Source organism: Stylophora pistillata, chromosome 1, assembly GCF_964205215.1.
Source record: "Stylophora pistillata chromosome 1, jaStyPist1.2, whole genome shotgun sequence".
Taxonomy (NCBI): domain Eukaryota; kingdom Metazoa; phylum Cnidaria; class Anthozoa; order Scleractinia; family Pocilloporidae; genus Stylophora; species Stylophora pistillata.
Genome location: NC_142519.1, coordinates 48,761,425 through 48,783,327, shown reverse-complemented (window position 1 = coordinate 48,783,327; position 21,903 = coordinate 48,761,425). Strand labels below are relative to the sequence as shown.

General features: G+C 37.4%; 1 protein-coding gene across 1 annotated transcript; it reads right to left on the bottom strand.

Annotated features, from left to right (window-relative positions):
- Positions 1-8,165: 8,165 nt before the first annotated feature.
- Positions 8,166-21,845, bottom strand: LOC111319482 (uncharacterized). The gene is made up of 15 exons (XM_088760553.1): positions 21,783-21,845; positions 20,974-21,045; positions 19,876-19,947; positions 18,706-18,777; positions 18,164-18,235; positions 17,436-17,501; positions 16,512-16,583; positions 15,709-15,780; positions 14,781-14,855; positions 13,935-14,006; positions 12,737-13,757; positions 11,615-11,696; positions 10,980-11,018; positions 10,136-10,558; positions 8,166-9,712 (listed from the first exon to the last, which is right to left on the bottom strand). The coding sequence occupies exons 2-15, from the start codon at positions 20,985-20,987 to the stop codon at positions 9,573-9,575; spliced, it is 2,292 nt and encodes a 763-aa protein (XP_088616679.1). The 5' UTR covers positions 20,988-21,045; positions 21,783-21,845; the 3' UTR covers positions 8,166-9,572.
- Between the last annotated feature and the right edge of the window lie 58 nt (positions 21,846-21,903).

Here is a 21,903-nt window from a genome sequence, read left to right as displayed (position 1 = left end):
ACTTTGAAATCAGGGCTCTACAGGACAACATCGGATTGAACTTAACAAATAACTTACACTATCTTTGAAGCTTTTCCTGGTACTGAAAAAGAGTTATCACATAAAATAACTAGTGTGGACAGCTCTAAATCACCAAGAGATTCTTCATCTAACCACTCAGAAACTTCCTCTTTTGATAAAAATTTTTTCCTTCCATCATCAACGCAATAATTCTCAAGTAATACCCCACCACATATATTTTCCACTCATCCTGGCTTCTGTTTCATCCTGACAAATCGCATAATTTGGTGAGAGGTCCATTCCAGCCGTTTTATTTAATTTGGTTTAGTTGCTCCCCTGTCTGATAACTTCCATATTTGGTTTGTATAATTCTCATTATCCTGACAAGATTGTCACGAATGCTTGTTGTGATCCCTAAGGCTTCTTGTATGTGAAACTGCACCCTTGCTACCACAACTGTGGTGTGGAATCTGAAGCTCAAGCATTAATGCATCGTCCAAGTCATTACCGAAGTCACAATCACCAACTTTACGTTGCGTAACACAACCACTATTGTCAAATTACGTTACATCTTGTTTATTTCTTGGGACACCATCTTCGTTCAAGTTGTTCTCGTTTGTATTAAGCATCTCTTCCATTTCATCATTCCTAGAATCATTTAGTTTCTGCTCGCATTCAGATAACAACTTACAAAGCTCTGGATCATCAAAATCATTAGTTGAAAACTCGTCAAACTGAAAAATGAAAATACACGGTTTTGAAAGATTTTTAAATGAAGTAACAAAAGAGCTCATGATGAGATTAATAAACCACACTCCATGAATCGTATTCAAATCATTTACACAGGGGAATGATTATTCAATTACCTCACAACTTGACAACGGATAGATTTCCTGTGGCTTTTCTGAAAGTAACCAAACGATACAGGGTTTGCAATTGCTTTTTTTGAACATACGACAGTAGGCTATGACTAGTTTATATGGTAAAAAGTCTTTTATCCCCTCAATGCTTCCACAAATAGCGCAACCGATAAAGCTTTCCCAATGTTTGGGTAATTAATAGATGAGTCTGAAATTTAGTTAAGCACTTCTCGCCGTTAGGAAACTACTCCAGACTTCTCCCCGTTTATTTTTTAAGGCTTCAGCTTTATTTTCTTATTTTTGCAAAGCCTGGAAAATTTTTCGCAAAAATCCATACCTTTCTTATAATTTTAAGAGTGAGCATTTCTTGACTATCTTGACTATCTTGTTGAAGGATTGTGAAAAGCTAGAATAATGCTGGTAAAGATCTGAATTAGGTGGTAGGTAGATAGAACTGAAGGTTACTTCTCCAGTTCCTGGAAAAACCCTGCCATACTTTGCATTTCAATTGGAATATGTGCGAGAACTCTCCCTGAATCGTTCTTCTGCATTTTAAGTCTGCTGCCCGACAAATCCTAAAAAATTATGTGTTTTCGGCAGCCAGAACATACCAGGGGAACGATAGTCAATCCCTCTACAGTCGGGGTCGTGGCATTTCTGGTAGTAAACACCAAGTCTCAAGTCTGCCACAATCCTAATATAAAAAAAAAAAATTAACTGCGTGTTGGTGTATTTTCCACAATCATTGATTCACCTTTCTTATAATTCATGGATGATATTTTGTTTATTAACCTCATTTTCTTTAAACGGAGTTTGGATAGCCTCCATCATTCACCACTTGCAACGAAATGTGGGTTTAAGTTGACTACTGTAAATCATGTCAACAACATAAGTGCCAAGCAGTAGAATCATCGTGATCCAAACCGGAAGTAAACACATTGTAAGGCAAAGAAAATACATGCATTTTATATGATAAGCTGAATAACACGTGCAGTCTGATTGGTTCTTACTTATGATCTATTAGAGGAGAGACGCATAGATGACGTCACCATTTACATTATTTGCTTTATAACAATATAAATTAAATAGATTTCAAGTTGCAGTTATAGATCACAGAAGACATTCAAATGTGGAAAGACTTTGCTCTTATCACATTTTGACGTTACCTGTGACCTACTACAGAACAGGTGCACGGAAACATGGAATCTGCTTGTTCATCATTGCTAAAAGAGTGGCTTTTTGGCTTACACTACATTGTTACTCTTGTAAAAAATTTCCTGTTACAATCAACATCAGATATATTTTCCAGGTGGTGACAAACATACTGAAAAAGAGAAAAAATATTCATATTTATTCCATGATATGTGGTCACGTCAACATTCCAGAATTGTCATAGGAAGAAAAACTAGGTTATAAAGGACAAATAACTATAATTGAAGAATGTGCCAAAACACTGGATACTTTTGGAAATGGAAAAACTCCTGGTAATGACGGCAACCTGCCAAATTTTACAAAACTTTTTGGAGCTCTGTAGGTGAGCTCACGACAGATATGCTTTTACCGTATTTACCCCTGTAGAATGCGCGCCTATGTATGACGCGCACCCTTGTTTTTAACCTAATTTATCAGAAAAAAAGTTTTTCACGACAAAAAAAAGACAAGTTAAATACTCGTACAAGTATTTATTAAGACAACAAGAATGTGAAATTTACTATATCGTGAACATCAATATCTTTAATTTGCTACTTAGTTATTTATGACATTATTGAAATCAAACTTAAGAACTTCAAGCGAGGCCTAGCTAATTTGACGATTCCATGGCCCGGTAAATATTATGAGTGTGTAACAATATGATTTTGTGTCATACCATCGTATCTTTAGAATTTTCAAATTTTCTGGCCGTAAAATCAAGTAAACAACACTATAACCACGATGAATTCCACTGCGTGCCCTTAGTACATATAAGAAATTTGCGTGTTTTCGCCTATAACAGCAAATCAAGAACTGCTTTAAATAAAGCTTTTGTCCTGAACTATTTCTAGCTCGCTTTCTTCTTGCCTCTCATCGAAAAATTCCATGTAACATGAGATCTCCTCAGAAGCGGCCAAATTTGCATATGCACTCTGAAATCTGATAAATCCTTCCATACATACATACAGACATACATACATACATACATACATACATACATACATAAGCTTTATTTATCCTCGGATCTCAGTGTAGCTTACAAGCTAGTATCTCCGCTCCTAAGTACTAATTTTAAAAGTTACAGCAAGAACAAGGCTAGAATGATAAAAATACAATTCATAATATAATAATATTATAATATGATAACCATTAATATAATAATATAATGTAATATTAATGTAATATTAACAGAAACCGTGCACTAACAGTTTGCACTTAGATTCACTATAATCTACAGTCTTTCTAAAGTGGTCAGGGAGGTAGTTCCAGTACTTAACAGATGAATAGCTAAAAGAATTTAGACCCTATGTGGTTGTAAACGGCTTGGGAAGTGATAAAATATTGGTGCCCCTTAGCATTAACTATGCCCTTAGGGAGTAAGCAGTAGATCTTAGCTTGATCAGTTGTTTCAGATAGCACGGATATTTATCAAGATCAAGATGGAGACAGTTGAATATACAAATCATCATATTTTGTATCCTCCTGTTGGCTAAACCACACACACCTGCCTTGTCTAAAGATCATCATAGTTCGAGTCCCAGTCCTTTAAAACAAATCTTAAAATTGTCTTAAAATAGTCAAAAATAGTGGGAACTTGATGTGTTGTAGGGTATAGGCACTGCCAATTTTTACTAGCTTTTCTAGACATTTGGTACAAAAATGTGCACAGGTGTTTGTGAATAGAATTCATCTGAATAGAGGATCAAAAAATTAATGTTTTTCAAGAGTGAAGTTCAAGAAAAAAGTGTGGGCTTGTAATATTGTCAGTATGCCCTATTATCCTCAAGTCATTTCTCAAATCAAATGTTAAGTTTGAAAATTTATGAACATGAGAAAGATCACCATTACTCCCCAGTGTTAGTTGGGGCACTCTCAGTCATGTTATGCATTTAGACCGACAGAATTTGAGTGACGCTACTTTATGGATTATAATGAATAATGTGTAATTTCCACTTAGATACTTAAACGAGGAAGAAGAGAAGAGAAGTAGATTATGAGAATAATGAAAAAAAAATATTTTGCATTTGTAAATTGAATTCATTTCAATACATTTGTATCAGAATTAAATTTAAAGCTGACAAGCTGAACAAAATTGGAACATAACAAAAAAGAAGTTCAGACTTTCTCCTTGAAGCTCATCTTTTCTCTTAATCATCAAGAATTTAATGTCTTATTCACAGCAGTGGTGCTTCCAACTTTATTATCATCTAAACAAGAAAAGCTGAAGAAGGGCTTTAATATCCAGTGGGTCAGTGGGTCAGTGGGCTTGTAATAATCAGATTTATGTATTTTCTTGTTCACAAGTAGATGGGCCAATAACGGGGGGCCAGGGTTAAACATGTGTATGTGGCAGTTTACATTATCCCCTCCTCCTCCTCCCACTAAAGAATTTTTATTCTTACCTGCATGAAGCCACTCCTTTAAACAAATACAGTATGTTGTCATTTGCACCAAAACTTTCCCTGATGGTCATCTCTGTCAGCAGCATGCACTATTACTTCAATCTGCCATGAAAAATATCAGCATGTAATTATCTCCTGCTGTACAAAAACAGTCACTCAAGTGACTGGAATTGGGGCCACTACATGCATGTACCCTGTTATTTATCATAATCACAGAGGAGAGTGCTGTACCAGCAACTAAAACATTGAATTCTGTAGAATCAATAAAAATATCAGCATGTAATTATCTCCTGCTGTACAAAAACAGTCACTCAAGTGACTGGAATTGAGGCCACTACATGCATGTACCCTGTTATTTATCATAATCACAGAGGAGAGTGCTGTACCAGCAACTAAAACATTGAATTCTGTAGAATCAATATGACCATCCTACACAACTATGTAACACGAGTGGCGATATTGAGCAACCCTGTCACCATTCCCGCTTTTTCAAACTTTGCTGAATAAACTTGCTTTGTTTCTTGTTTGGAATAATGGCTGCAAGATTTGTAATAATGTGGTGGGCGACGAAGATGTTAATGCATTTTCCAAACAACAAGAGAAAGAGAACACAAAAGTTAAATTAAATGCTGTACGATTGAAACATTTTCAATTAATGAATTCCTTGATGCAATTTGTTTCTCGTTCGTCAATCTACTATACTGAAGAAGGAAACAATTAAATTTTATCCATTTCACGCCTCATTTCATGACCGACATTGAGGGTAGTAAAATGACTTTGCGCTATATTTCAAAGGAAGGATTTTGAATGTTTAAAATAATCGCACAGATTTCTCGGTGTTTGTACGTTGTGACTGACGAAAAAGAAAACCAAATAATCAAAGTGATGGTCCATTTTTGAGTAGTCCAACAAGGTTCTGTCCGTGGACTTGAGGTCATTGTTTTGTCCACCAACCCATTGCTTGGTGATCAGTTCTTTCAACATATGTTAGAGAGTACGTAATTCTCCTAATAAGGCACATTTCATAGACATTGAATCGGTTGAAAATCTTTTCAAGAACTCTCACCTGTCGAAGTACAAACGAGAATTTCATCGAGGCGGGTGGTAGCTATTTCACACATTCGATGTACAAAATAAAGAGAATACTTTTTCTCTAGAACAGGTTACCAAATGTAACACAGCTGTCCAAACGAAAAGTCCAGACTAAACAGCGCGACATCAGTTCTTTCACGACCAGAATAAAATTCCGTCCACCATTTTGAATGTGGTTCCAAGGAAACTGGGTCAAGAGGTAATTACGGCCAATCAGGAATAAGAAAGTGTCTTCAAAGAAATCTTCGCTTTTGATTGCAAAATCTGCATTTTGACTTTCAAATCCAGATTTTGGATTTTACGGTAAAACATGAAATCCAAAAACGGAATACGACGTTGAGAAAACCGTCCTCAAGATGGATCTGAAATCCAACTCCAGATCGCATGGATTTCTATGTTTCACTACTTTTGGGAAATCTAAAGAGGGATTTGCAAAACTACAGCTGTTGTAGGAGATGTCTCAGTAAGATTCACCGGGAGCTGTAAAACGGCAAAGACAGCTTTCGTTCATTAGCTCTAGATTTGAAATACAAATCCATTGTTAAGGACGGATTTTCAGCATCGAAATCCGTTGGTCCTTTTCATGTTCTAGTGAAAACTCCCAAATCTGGAATTTCAAATTTAAATCCAAATTTCCCAATGGGAAGCACGCCAAGGTCAGCGTCGTTTTCCCAACATTCCACTTGTATTCGCAGTTTTTTGGACTCTTTTAAATAGAAATAAGATTATTCTCATAAGGTCATCAACTAAGGGCAGAAACAATTAAAATGCCTTTGGCTTTTCGAATATCAAGGCTATCTTCGGCTGCAAGTTTCTTTAAAGTTACTTCCCACTTTCAAAAGCCGAAAAAAATTTTTTTTCTTTTATTGGACTAGATTGAAGTTACACATTTTACCTAACGTTTACAAAAAGAAAAATTTAAAAATCTCAAAAAGCGTCCGACTTATTTACGAAAACGTATTTTCAAATAAAAGTTGTTAAATAAGGAAGGCGTCATAATCTGGTAAAGAGGCGAACCCCCTGCGGGGATATTGGCGGCAACCTCATGTTATTTCCATATTTTGTTAACATCGCGCACTTATCAAAAGCCACACGTGGAAGTCCTCCACTAGTGGAAAGTATTTTCTCAAAAAACATAAATCAAAATTAAAGAGGAGACTCCGAGCAAAGACGAAAAAAAAGGTCCAAAGAAGAGAGAAATGGCACCATTTTGTTAAGGGAAAAGAAACAGTCACGGCAATCCTCTCCACGCTGGTATCCAGACTGCAAAGAAAACAAGAAAGCGCCATCAAATCTACATTTGTCCTACATAAGGTTAAAAACGAGGTTCCTTTAATAAGCAAGTACCGGTCTTGATACCAAACATAGGCAATGGCCTCGAATCGTATGAAATCATGAATGAACCTACCCAAAGGAACTCATCTCAGCGATAACGGTATAAGTTAAGCTGTCTTTCGATTTGCTGATTTGCTTTCAGCAGTTTCTCCAACCTCACTTTTTTTTTTGCCGCGGGTTTTTCCCTCGCCAATTTTTCCCATTACTCAATGTTCAACAGAACGAGATAAAAAAAAAACGTGACTGCTATGCAGTACTTTTCCTGGGAAAATTTCGATCCGACTGTCATTGATGCCAGGAGGTCCCGTCTTCCCATTGGTTCGCTGTTTCAGGAGATAATCTCTTGGTTTGGCGCTATTTGTTTACAAACCTTTAGGAACTGAAATCTCGCATTTGGTTTTGAGAGGTATAAATACACTTTGAGCGAATTTATAGGTTATGTAGATTTGACCGATTTTCCTGAGATCTCTCCAAAACATTACAGGGATAATGACAAACGAATGTGTGACAGAAAATTTTAATATCTGAAATATTTTCTACGTGGTTCATTCATGCAACACGTTTCGCATATTTTACGCTACTCTAACTTTAGATGCAGATATCTAGAGTTTATAATCTCTTGATTGCGGCCTATCAGGACGCCTTTGATTGGTTACTTGAGAATGTGGGTTTTGGTGATCTGCTTTAAATCAAGTCAAACGTTTCCTAATATCCTCCCACACGTGAATTCACTGTCGGGTGAATAGAACTTTATTAAACTGTAACATTTCTACATCCACCATCACCTCCGTACAATCCGCCAGAATACTACTTCGTCGTTGTTACATTTATATCCTGAATTAGGGGCGGGCGATCAGATCAAATGAGAAAATTTAGGATTATTATGGCAGTTTCTTGAGGCACTGGAAATTTTCATTAAAAAAAAATCCACTCATGAACTCTTAGCTGATAGATGTACATCTAACATCAATATGCATATTCTCGATACTGTCTTGAGGAGAATTTGTTTAACAATTGAGGGCTCCTGAATTTGGCGACTATTTCCTTTATTCTGGTGACCTTACTGTTTGATTCAGGGGTGATATGGTAAGAAGAAATCAGATGCTAGTAACTCCTAGGGGTCAAAGAGTTGAGGAACATGGGGGGAGGGGGTAAGGAGAAATTAGATGCTAGTAACTCTTAGGGGTCAAAGAGTTGAGGAACATGGGGGGAGGGGGTAAGGAGAAATTAGATGCTAGTCATTCTTAGGAGTCAATGGGTTTATGGGTTAATGGATAGTTATCTAGAATAAATCACAATTTTTTTTAAAATTTTATTTATTTAGGCAGACATGCTTGACAATATACAGTGACTTCACTGGATAGTTGACAGTTTACCAACACAGGTTTGACTGATACATATCACTCATTTGATGTTCGTCTTACTGTCTTTCTGTATTACGTCAGTAACACCTTTTTTCTTTCAATTTGTACGAGCTTCTGCAAAATTTACTTAGGAGTAGAGAGAGCAAAAAATCCAAATGAATAAATATTTGAGCCAGATACACATGCATCATCTGACCTGAGCACTTAGTACATGCGTGCCGTGGGGTAAATAAAATTTATGGCATAACATTGTCAAGTAATGCAGCCATCTACTAATTATTTAAGATCTCGCATTTTTTTCCCAACAAATCATGAGTAAGATATCGATAGGAACTTGGAATTGGATAAATACAACTCAAGGCCTTGCATTGTTAAACTACACAACCTTCAACTAAACATAGCGGAAGTTACAGTTGCGATGAAATAAATCATGAGTAAGATATCATTAGTAAATTTAGACTGAATAAATATGATTCATGGCTTTAAGCATTGTAATACAACACAGTCATCTACTAAACTTATCAGATATTACCACTGTGATGACAAAATCATAACTAAGATAACTTCAGGTTGAATAAGTATGATTCATGGCTTAGCATTGCTATACAACACAGCCTGTTACTGAATGCTTACAGTAGGTAAGATACTCATGCTGACTTCAAATTGAATAAATGCAAGTTATGGCTTAGCATTGCTATACAACAAGCCATCTACAAAATATATCATAAGACGTTAAGATTGAATAAAACAAATCATAAGTAAGATAGCAATATATGGTAACTGATTCAAATTTAATAATTATGATTCATGGCCTAGCAATGTAATACAACACAACCATCTACTGATATCAGCGTTAAATTGAATAAATATGATTTATGGCTGAGCAGTGCCAAAAAACCCAGCAGTGTACTTAAAAATCTTACCATTTTTAACAACTGACATGTAAATAAGGGGTGAAAGTAATCTTTTCCTTAGCAGCCTATTAAGTTTGCCTGCTGTTCAGATCAGACCCTAAATATTAAACAACGCCATATGCTGCTACTTTTTCTACGCTTAGCACTAACTGAACTAAAATTCAATCTACATCTGAAATAATTTTATAAAAGACTACTCAAAGATTAACTACTTATCAAGGAAAAACCCTTAGAGATTAATGTTATGGGTAACTTTATCTGCCGGTCTTTTGGAATGACCTCTTGAATTGATAACCGTAACGCAACTGCATTTTGACGCTATTAACGAAAACTACTACAGGTAACTACTTAATCAATTCCAAATTAAATTTGTTTCACAAAGAATGCACTCCATTGAGAATACAGTGTTATTGATTACACACTCGTTTCTTTTATGCCATCGATCGCTTCGTAAAACTGATCAAGGTCGCTGTCATCGTCAAACGTGGCCAGCGGTGCTTTTGGAGACTCTCGCCCTGAGGCTGCTGGGAGATTTTCATCTGCTTTGTGTTTATCTGTTGCATAATAGCATGACACAAGGCAAAAAGAAGACATTCAGTAAGTTACCCTGCGTTAAATACCTATACTCTGCTGAGACTAATTCATAGCGAGATTGTTATATAAAGTGGGGCACCGTAGTACTACGCAAATCTTGCAAAAGCGCTTCCCGAGAACACTATCTTGTCGTTTTGCGGAAAGAAAAACAGTTCCAAGCCTTTCCAATAAGAAAAAAGTTATTTCACTTTTCGAGTAAACCGCACAATGTAGTTCAGCTGGATAACGAAGGTGACGAGATTGTAGAAACAAACAATTTGTTTAAGGAATAGCGAGGAGATGTTGTTCACTACTAGTCCTCCAAATTGATGAAAAATATCTCAATGCAACACAGTTATTTTCTTTTTTTCAAAGGAAGCGGAGGCTAGAGCTGGTATACATACCCTTATTCGCGATGAACTGCTCGTCTTCCCCAGCTTCCTCGTCCATGCCATCTTCATCTTGCTTCTCAGATTCCTCGAAGTCCTTTTTTGGTTCTTCGTCTTGTTTGTCAGTCTCATCTTCAATGTTATCTTCAACGTGTCCTTTGGATTCTTTGCAGTCGTTTTTCGAATCTTCTTCTTGTTTGTCAGGCTCATCTTCCATGTCATCCTCATGTTGTTCTTCAGATTCTTCTTCTCGTTTATCAGGTTCGTCTCTCTGATCTGATTGGCCTTCTTGGTCATCGTCTGGTTTTTCATCCTGTTCAGTCTCATCTCTCTCTCCAGGCTGTTCACGATCGGTCTGCTCTGCATTTTGCTCATGCTCACTTTGATCTTTCGATTCGTCATCACTGTCATCACTCTCTGCTTCTCGATGGATTAGAACTGAAAAGAGAAAAGTTATAAAATAAAAAGTGCTCTGTACTACAACTGCTACTTCCTATGAGCTTTCTCTTGACAGTATTTATTAAAACAATAACTTTGATGGCAGCTCTTTCAAAAAAAAAACAAATCAAGGCAGCAATGTTCATAAAGTAGCTTCTCCCATAAACATCAGCGGCATTTCTTTTGATCTTTACCCGGTAACCTTGGCATTTAAATAAGGGCGACGGCTACTAACGGGATTTAATTTCCGGTCATTTTAAATGTTTTTTTCTTCGCCCATCCTGGCCTCCGACTGCAAGGGTTAGTTGGTTCAGAAGGCATGAAATTTTCACTCTCTTTCCGAAAGGGCGGAACCTCTATTTACGCCTCGATCGAGCGACTTTACCCCCATGTTTACTTGAGCCGAATAAATGTTTCATACCTTCTTCGATGACTCGCATTTCCATGCCCTCATCTTGGCCTTTAGAAAACAGTTATAATATTAATCAAGCGTGTTCAAATGGCATTTACCTTCATGATTGTAAAATCAGTGAGCTGGTCGGTGTGTCAGATCTAAAGCAATAGTCAGCGTCGCCGAAGATAGTATTTTTAAGATAATCAAGCAGAAGTGCAATCACCAGAAGGTTATCGCGTTGCTATGAAACTTAATCAGATTTCAAGAACTGATGAAATTTGGTGAAACAACCTTGCACGACAAATGCTAAAATCAATTAAGGCTGACATCACAGAGGACCAGTCTTAAATATGCAAATCCACTCAGCAGGACTCTGGTGATGACTTCCCTTCAGGTTGTCTTGATGTACCCTCAACCGAGAAAAATTAAACTAATCAAAATTAAGCCTAAGCATTGCTCAAAGTGAGAAATGAATTTCTCATGCCTATGGTTGTTCGGAGGACAGAGGTTGTACAAAAAGTTGCTTGATCTAATGTCAATGTTAAGTATATTTTGACGTAACCCTCAGTAGAACAGGTTTGTTTTGAGAAACCGCGTCTTCAACGCACGACAAAATGATGATAGTCCTTACTTCCCAAAAACATGGTTTTCGATAAACATACCTTCACAGTTTTGATTTCGTCCGCACTTTTCTATCAAATAGCCCAAGAACTGTTGGAATTTAGGACTCATAATACGTCGTACCTAGATACAAGGCGTCAAGAACAAAAATAGACAGTCAAAGACCGTATATGGCCACTGGTGAAGCACAATTTTAATAGCATTAAAAAGGCCAGAGCTGTTATAGTGACGCTAGCACGTAGAGTTGCAGAATATTTGTCTCACATGCTAAACAGAAAACCTGCCTCATCCCACATAATGATAAGTACCCTGTTCCACAAGAGAAAGATGATTCAGGAATATATTCTCCAATTGACATTGAGCCAGTACTTAAAAGTGGTAACAAATAATAGTATTCAAATAATAATAATAATGCTAACAATTTTAATATAACAATAATTTAAAGGGGCTAGCTCGAAAGACTAATGGTTTCCAATCCTCTGGACTCGAACATGCCTATGCTTCTTTTGATTCGCTTGTCAATTATGAATAATTTTCCTATTTTATTGCAATTCCATATTTTGAGGCTCTTCTTTTATTATGCGTAAAAAGTATTCGGTCATTCCGCGTCCCAAAATAATCCGCAACTCCGCTGATCCACCGTTCTATTGTTTCTCAGTTCCTCCGTTCCATCACTCTTTTGAAGAACTGAGGGTATCGTATTTCGCAGCTTGCTCGCTTCGCAAATTTAGCAGCTCTTTTCGGCTTAACTCGCTGATTCAAACTTCAAAATGCACTCTTCTCAAAGAAAAAATTCCTCAGTGTTCATTATGTACAGATCACATCTACTGAGATATTCCCGCAGAAAAAGTTTGATTTAAATTAAGCGTCGGTGGATGCCACTGTAAAATTATTTTGAGTTCTTTATCGTTAAAAGGTGATACGTTTATGCTGCGTTCTGTTTTCGCGAGGGTTTTTTTCTAGAGGAAGTTTTTTTTTTTTTGAAAGATCAAGGTGAATCCGAAAATATCCAAATATCAAGTACCGCTAAATTTCCTTCATGCTAAGCCAAATGTTTTGCTTAAACTGGTTCATTTTACATTCTTCACGGCATGGAACAAATATTTATGAAAGTAACCTCTAAATCTCAGCTTATCAAAGATATGAAGGTTGCGAGTTATTACCTGTTTTGTTGATAAAGTGTAGAGAATGGGATTGATGGCAGAGTTAACAGGTAGAACAAAGACTGCGATCCAAACTGCCAGGTCACCAGGTGTACGGAAGGATTTTTCCAAGAGAGACCTCAATCCAATTACCACAATAGGCAGCCAGCAGACACAGTCGGTAAGAACAATGAAGAACACTCTTTTGGCGAGCGAGGCCTCCCTCCTCAGATCGGCTGCCCTTCGCTTGGCTTTCATTTTCCTCTCTCTTTCGGTCCCTTGCTGAGCCAGGCGCCGGTTTGATGTGCAGGACTTGTAGATAATCATGGAATAGGCCACAATGACGAAGAACACAAGAATAAAGTTTAAACCAACAAACATGGCAACAGAGTACTCCCAGCCTGAGGGTTTATCAGCAGAAAGTTGCAATGGGAGACATACAACTGATCTGCCATAAAAGTGGTGACCTTTTTGGCGACTACCAAAGTAGTCGATGCCCACCGTGGGAATAAATGCAATTAACCCACCAACAATCCAGATAAGGGAACACAGAAGATGCGTAACCTTGATTGTAAGGGACTTTCCACGATAGGGGAACAGAATATTCTTAACCCGGTCGGCGGATATCAAACAAATCGTCATAACAGACACTTCACTTGACAACACGGCAATGGCACCTGTTATCTGACATGACAAACTTGAACGCCAGTTATAGTCATGCAAGAAATACTGCCCTGCCCAAATGGCATCCATTACACCTATTATGATAAGGTAGATACCCATCAGTCCATCAGACCCGGCCAAATGTATCAACATGATAGACTGTATCTTATTCTTCTCCTTTGTCTCCTTAAACACCAACCGCCACACGATGACAAACACAGCACCAACTAACGACATAATTCCGACAACCCAGAGACATATCCTAGGGGCTCGATCTCTGAACATAGTTTCACAACTGGCGAAGCTGTCGACATAAGCAAAGTCACAATCTGCGTCCTCCTTCGTCAAATGGCAACACATCAGGTTGGTGTCTACAGTCCTACGGTTAATAAAAAAGAGTTGAAATGAATCCCAAAAGGAGAAGAAAATAGAAAATTTCGATTCTGAATTTAAGACAATGAAAGGGTAATAGTAATACTCTACATGTTGTGTTATTGTATACAGATAAATGAAATTTCTCAATTGAACATCTCCAGACATCATTCCACTGACTTACACTGTTATTAGATTTCTCATGTTCGAGAAGAAACCGGCCGGCAGTTCTCGCATTTCGTTGTAATGGAAGTAACTGCAAATTACAGGAAAGCGATTCAATTCAACATCACTCGCTAAGTTATAAAGATGCTGCTGTCTTAAGCCCAAGTATTTTCAAGCTTTCGGGCTCTCTTCTTTTCCTTTGCTCCACCCAGTTGTCACACCCCAAAAATTCACCTCTTAACACTTCGTGAGACTCCCTGGGATTCAGAGGGGTGGAAGGAATTGAAGGGTATACCACTGTCAATGAACAAATTTTCCTAAATCGCGTTGATACCCATACAGTTAGGAACCTGAGGAATGGGAAAAGTGGGCATTTTAGAAGACGAGAGAGCAAGTAACCAAGTCACACATCTGAATACGAATAATTCGTTACTGGGTACGTAAAACATACCTATTGTGTTAAGTTGTGTATACATGCAATATTACATCGGTAATCTACTTGAGAGAGGACGTTTAATTGAGAGGAAGCCCTCATTTAGTTTTCCCGAAAGTTCTTCAGTGGCCAGATCTGATCATGATTGGTTTTAGGAGTGTAAAATTTGCGCGTGACTAATGGTATAAACTATGCATTAATATACAAAGTCCGTCCTTAGCTTTACACTCGTAGAGGTATCTATGGACAACTCGAATAACGTAACACTCAACTTGCATGATTAGGCTGACTGGATTACTTGTCCGAAAAAATAGGGGAAGGGACGCTAATCCGAGAGTTAAAGGCATTGTCTCCCTAGAACTTGGAATTCACTCTCCTTGAAGCTTACAATCCCACGTACATCTTGAATATTTGCAGCTGTTTCATACTCACAGGAATCGAATACTTGGCGCGATATCTTTGAATTGCTCGTTGCTCACTGTGCGGATTTTGTTAAAATAAAAGCTCCTGTGAGTGACGATAGAAAGAAAGGATAATTCGTTAATGACAAACATGAAAACATGAATTTAGATAAAAAAAAAAGCAGGATAATTGATTGTGGGTGAGCACGAGTGACCACGCGTGACCACGCGTTACCAAGAGTGACCACGAGTGACCACGATTGTCTATGAGCGACCACGAATGATCACTTCTTGCCACTAATTACTCGCATGATCAAGAGTAACTACTGAGCAGTAACCAGAGGAAGGGAGGAATGGTGGCACCCTCCTACTTCCCGCCACACGAGCCTTTTATCCGGTATCAATAACTCGTCACTCTTCTCCGTCAACTTTTCATTTTTGTTGTTTTGTTTTTATCTTTTGTTTTATATTTTTACGTATTTTTGGTATTCATTGCTTGTTTTCTTTCCATTCATTTCCCTAAGTTCCTTCCTTCTGCCTCTGGGCGGAAATGGGCTCATTACATAACAATTATTGACAGCAAAGTAGCTCTGGGAACTACACTTTCAATGAAGGAAGTGATACATTGTTTGCATATGTCAGTCTCCGGGAATATGGTTTATCAACGTTGAAATCACAAATTTTTGGACAAATTCACCTGATGATAATGAAATTATGATGTCAGCCAAATTTATAACTTCTTGCCCTTGATCACGTGTAGCCACTTGTGGTCAATTTTGGTTGCTAATGGTCACTCGTGGTCGTTCGCTGTCAATCGTGGTCACTTGTGTATAATTTTTGACACAACCTTCTAAAATGACGGATATGCAGAACATGCGGACGAATGCGCTCTCACAAGACCCCAGTTTTGCAGTGCTTCACTAACTTCGATTAAAAATGCTAATGAGAAATAGACTTACATAGACTGCAGGTTTGTTAAGCCTTCAAAAACTCCACGCGGCAGGTATTGAATATTGTTTTCATAAACAGCCCTTGAACGACAAAGAAGACAAATCATTATCACCGTGACCTAAAGTACAGAAAACTCTAGTTGCAAACAATCTTCTAATTCCTTTATCCACTCTACCATGTCTTATCACAAAGATATCTTTATAAACTACGTGACGTTGAGAAGAAGATTGCTAAGGATCACTTTAAAAATTAGGTAATGGTAGATAGCGGTTGCCTTGCTTAATTCCAGTATGAGTATGCGCCGATTTATGTACGAGAAACAATTTCTACATTCCTTTAGTAATTGTCTTGTTTTTTTCTCACATGTGAAATCTTGCCAGTGAGATCCGAGTTGGCACTTGCTATTCTGGATAATATAGCAACTTCAAACTCGAGCAACGTCATACGCGATCCTGGTAACCTCCAAGGTGTTTGAATCTAAGCCAGCCAAAGCACACTAGTTTGAGTAATTCAACAAAACCTTGAGCAAAAGTGGATCAGGGAATTAGTCTGCTCACCCTTTGCATCACGCCACGGATACAATTTAACTTATAATTTAGGAGGTTACTTATTCCTCGAGTATATGTTTTTTTTCTTTCGCAACCGCACATCCTCTAACAGAAAATTTAAATGAACCAAAAAATAAGACAGCCGCTAATGAACATTGATTTCAGATGATCAGATATCTCGTGTAAGGTCATGAATTTTACAAGTGCAGAGACATAATTTCCGTTCACCATTCTGTTCATATGAAATTGCTGGGTTTACTTACAGGTCTCTCAATTTGGACAGGCCTTGGAACTGATCCCGTGACAGGGTTACGAGGCTGTTTTTCTCCATGTATCTACGCGATAAATGAAATGCACGAGACGCTCTGTATCACTATTTAACAGAAAATATATATTTAAATAATTGTATGGGCTCAGAAATGTTTATCGTCAGGATCAGCTATGATTATTTGTATCGTTTATTCACCTCATATAAACGTTCCTTAAATTACTGGTTCCTTGTTCTTCAGCAAACTGTTTACTGCTCGTCAAAGTTGTCCAAAAATTCATTAAAAAGCATCGTCAGACTGCTTAAGACTGCTTTCACCGGGACGAGGACATTTTGATCACATCGCGCTTGCACTGATTGTTCTGATTGTTTTGATTGTTCTGTAGTGTGTGGTATTATATTTTGGTATATAAACACTAATGAAATACCTGGCGAGCTTTCGCGTAGAGTGAAAGTAACACGTTATCTTCACAAGTAAAAATACCGCCGTTACTAAAGTTCCGTAATAAATTGCACCTTTTTGCAGCTAAAGGGAAATTACTAGGTTTTTATTGGTGTTCATATAATAAATATTACATGGCCGCTTAGGGATACGAAATTTATCGTCTCGTGTTGAAAAGTATCTTTCAAAACTCGAAGAGAAAGTTCGCTTCTTCGCGCGGCCATGCGATATCCACATGTGCGTTATCTTAACAAATATAATAATTAATGATTCTTATTTTGTGCATCTATTTTAAAAGTTACTGTATATTTTTCGATTAAAATCCTTAAACCAGCTTTTAATCAGGTCTGAGAATGTCAGAGAAATAATGGGTCGGTACACTGATTCTCTGTTTTTACCCAAAGCTCTCTTTTCATTTCTGCCCATTAAACAAGACACGCACTGAACCAGTTTTTGTTACAAACACAAATCACTTACAATGTTTCTATCTCGGAGAGATTTTTTAACTTTGGCAAACGCTGAAGTTTGTTATTGGAGAGAAAGCTTAAAAAGAAAAAACAAAAGGAAAAAAGCTGAAAAGCAAGTTAACTGCGTTGGTATTTGAGACTCTCGGGGAGTTTTTTATCCCAAAAGGGACCTCGTGAATTGACATTAAAACTTAACTGTTTATTTTTATTTTAGGTGAGTAGCTAAACCTTTTATTCCCGGACTTGAGAATGTGAAAAAAAGGTGCCAATTGTACTTCTGCTGTTTAAATGGTCGTTTACATATCATGACAGGAATTCCCTTCTCAGTGTTGGTGCATCGAAACTATGAATTCGAACTGTTGAATCTTGTAGCAGTTGGGCTGTAATAATTTAAACCTTCCCTGATCGCTTGGCAAAAAAAAAAATGAAGTCACAAGTCAAGTGGAGAAAAGCGTTAAACGAGACAGTCAATCTCACTTTTTTCATCTATATTCTCTTTTCACTGCTATTGGTGACCACATCCACTAAAGTTAGCATTATATACCGGGGCGGAGAGGTTTCAACCTCTCCCTACTCTGTTATATACTGAGGCTAGTGAGGCGCATGCAGTAGTTTACGTTGATATGTTTATTGTAATAGCATTCTATTTGCAATGGCCGCAATGCAAAGGTTTACTAAAATCTCTTAAAAGAAATGTACGGTTTCACTCGCTGTAAAGGCGTACAAAATGCCACTTACAGCCTTTTCAACCGAGTAAGGTTGCCAAAAACATCTTCCGGAAGACGCTGAATTTTGTTGTTTGACAAATCCCTTCGAGAAAAACTGGTTAGCTAACATTTGAGAACACAAACTTTCCTTGGAAGATGGGAAAGTCCCGCTCCCAAGTATTTCTGTAATGTGAGCCAAATCAGCTAGCTGATAATAACATACTAGTAATTTTTTTACTAAATAAGGAAATGAAAACCTTTTTAAGCGTCTTTAAAAATATCAATTATGACCAAGAATCTCCAATATGCAGAAACTGGACTCAAAGGACATATTTATTCCATCGTTAAAAATGACAGACCTTCTGTTACGACAATAATGGGAGGGAAACCTTTCATTCTATTATGACATCTATTATTCAAATAACACTTTACTCAGTAATTTCCAAATGAGCAAGCTCAGTACGAGAAAGGTAGAAATGAGCGATATTCTCAACTGGTTTGGATCACCATGTATGAATGTTAACACTGACCTGTAAAGGATTTTTTTTTTGTACATAGAAAAGTCCTACTTACAGTACTTTCAGTTTGGTATTACTGCTTAGTATCTCTCGTGGCAAACTCTGCAACTGATTGTAGGACAAGTCCCTGAAAAAACGTGTTTGGGGAATAAGATGACTGCCAGCGAGAAAAAAAATAAACAAACAAACATTCAGTTAACAAACTGCATTTCCAAGGGCTATGTGGAACTCTGTCATTTCTGTCTTGGATGACCTTTTTTTCTGCCGAAATTCTTATCTGATAGAGCTTAGGCAGATGTAGTTCATTAATCAGTTTTAGTAATCAGTTGTAGTAATCTTTGAAAACTTGAAAACTCCCTCTCTGGGAAACGTTCAAATTTCCCTGTCCAATTTTTTTGGGTTTTTGTTACGTTCCATAAATAGATGCACGTTATTTGATGGTTTAACAAAGTTGTAAGGCAGACGGATGATTTCCGAGTTGCGTAGTATTTATTTTCATTTTAGCGAGGAAAGATGCAAGCATTGTGCAAAATGTTTGCATGTCGAATAAGGGAGGAAGTGGATTCAGTTGGCTATAAATCGAAATTTTTTTCGATTGGATTAGCTTTGCACAATTGCTCACAGAAGTGAGCGCCAGCAGGCTGGTGAAGTCATCTGGACACACCCAATGTCACGTGACCCAGAGCAAGAAAAGAACCCAAGCATATGTCATTATTAAAATTACGATTTGATTTTTTAAGTCTCCTTTCGTTATGCAAAATTACAAGCAGGCATTTCGAGTTAGCATGAAAACGTACAAAATGAGAGCAAAAATGTGTCGACAAGTTTTTTTAAGGGTAATTTCTCTGGTTTTTTTTTTAGAATTCGTCAAACCAGTGTCTGCGTTTCAATAAAGATATATTCTATTTTTATTTAATGCAAAGAAAGAAAGTGCAACTTTTCGTTTTCGAGAGAGGCACCTTTTTTGTCTACAGCGGAAGTAAAACTTCATTGTGACATTCTCTAACTTTGGAACGTCCTGTTTATGAACTACTCACACAAAACTGATCAAACTCCCTGTCCGACTGGTTAACTAGTGGCTCCAATAAATAAATCAAGAACGAGAGGTGTATAAAACCATATTTTGAACTGCTTGAGAGCAATAGATCACAAATGCAATACAGAGGAAAGAAATATTAACGTTGACGAAGAATTCTTGAAAAAAAATCAGAGAATTTATACTTACACTTCCTCTAATGTGGACATTTCTTGAAGAATGTTTCGAGGCAGCTTTTCCAGCCGATTACCACTCAACCGCCTACATATAAAAAGCGATAAAAAAGATGCTATTGTACGAAAGATGCTTCAAACTTAGGGCAGAGATTTTCAGATTGTATTATTGAACCTAGGATATCCACATCATAAACGCTATCCCCATTTTTGACGTGATTTTCTAGTTTAAGTCTGTGTTAGAGCGCAAAGTTTCATCATATCTTTGCTTTTAGTTTAGGATATCGTTGCAGTTTTCCTACCTTCGAATACGGTCATCGTTTAGTACGCGTTAAAGAATAAATACGGAAAACATTTTCTCGAAGAGAGCCCTGAACCCTATGTTTATGTTTCGCGGGTCATTGTCGGCGTTGCTATGGTGTTTGCGCAGTTTATTTTCCAACACGGCGCCGAAGATTTTAATACCGGTCTTTTAAAAGTTACTATTCGTTTCTTAACTTTTAGCTCTAGCCATCAAATATACTACAACTGATTTTCGTCAAGCAGCATGGCGTTTCCAAAAACCTTCTGGTCCATCTGAAGTAATCTTGTGCATGCTGAGGAAGTAACGTGCCACAGGACACTACTCCCTCTAAATTAGCATCGATAATTTATCGATAGAACCATTGTGTTAAACACCTTTGTTTGTCCTCTTGATCGACTGTTAGTAAGATATATGAGCCCGCAGGATACAGCAGTATTGTGCCTTTCAAATGATCGTACTGTGCAACTTGCTCGAGTTTTCCATGCCAAACTGTTTTTTAATTTCTGTAGTTCTAGTCATGTTTTGGTATTTCTAAATGTGTTGCACAACCAAAGTAATTAGCACCTTCGCACAAGCACCTAGAAATGCGCACGCACAAACACGTAACTACCTTATCAGCACCCGTAGATACGATCTATATAAATCTGAAAACGTTACGCCGTTAAATGATTACACTTTGGATACAAAACTAAACGTTTTCAATTGAAATCATGTTCACGCTGCTGCAGGCACATGCGATCACGTCAGAAACAGAGAGCAAGGAATTTCCCAAATGTTTGCTTCAAAAGGTGCCAAGTAATTGCTACTCACAAATATTTCCACATATCTTGCCCTGTGAAGAGATCTTCAGATAAGTTTTTTAAGTTGTTGTTTCCCAGCCACCTGTAAAACGCATAAAAGTTAAATACCATAAGCATTTGAAAAAAATTTCATTCCTTTTACTGACTAGAATTTGCAAGAGGTCCAACTTTTTGCCTAACTAAAGGTTTGTTCTAGAATTCACATCTACATGTACTCAATATTATGACGGCTTGAACATTTCTCATTTTGTCTACCCGAACAATGATCGGCGCATAAGTATACTCATTCGTTGCTGTTCTTGAGTCTAGCAGTTCATACCATCATAATCTTCCTATTAGGGTACCTTCAACTAAGGCATGTCTACGTATATTTTATTGTCATCTTTCAATTATTAGGTAAAAGTCGTTTTTCAGTAAGCCTGCGAGACAAATTGCACTCGGTAATGATAAATCTTGATAGACAGAGGAACATCAACACGTTTAACCTGAGTTGAACATGGAATAATATTTCTAATAAAATATATGTCTAAGTTATAGGCCATTCTTATGTCATCCAGAGTAAAAGATAGGATGTTTGTAAGTCGTGCCTTTTTCCCCCTAGCTGTTAATTATTTTGTTAAAGAGGATTTGTACAAGTGCCTGATGTTTGTCAAACTCAGTGGTTTGCTAGTACTCAATCCTATCATCAAAACAAAATTAAAAAAGGTTTGATTCAGTCGTGGTTGAGATTCACTTTTAAATAAAACGATCATATAGGAAGAGGAATCACTCCAAGTCAGTGGCAGTCAGCTATATTAAGCTTCAGAGCGAATAACTTACAGATCAGTTAACCTGTAGCGCTTGAACAGATCACTTGGTAGAGTCTCCAGTTTGTTGAAGTCCAGAGTTCTGTATAAAAATATACGGTCTTTCATTGTTCAGTCGGGAGTGTGGGATTTTA

Excerpts from the sequence above, each read along its gene's own strand:
- LOC111319482 (XM_088760553.1), bottom strand. Across the intron at positions 17,502-18,163 it reads CTTACTCGGTTGAAAAGGCT|CTTTCTCTCCAATAACAAAC; the intron begins GTAAGTGGCATT and ends TTTCTTTTTAAG. Across the intron at positions 9,713-10,135 it reads GCAGTTCATCGCGAATAAGG|ATAAACACAAAGCAGATGAA; the intron begins GTATGTATACCA and ends ATTATGCAACAG.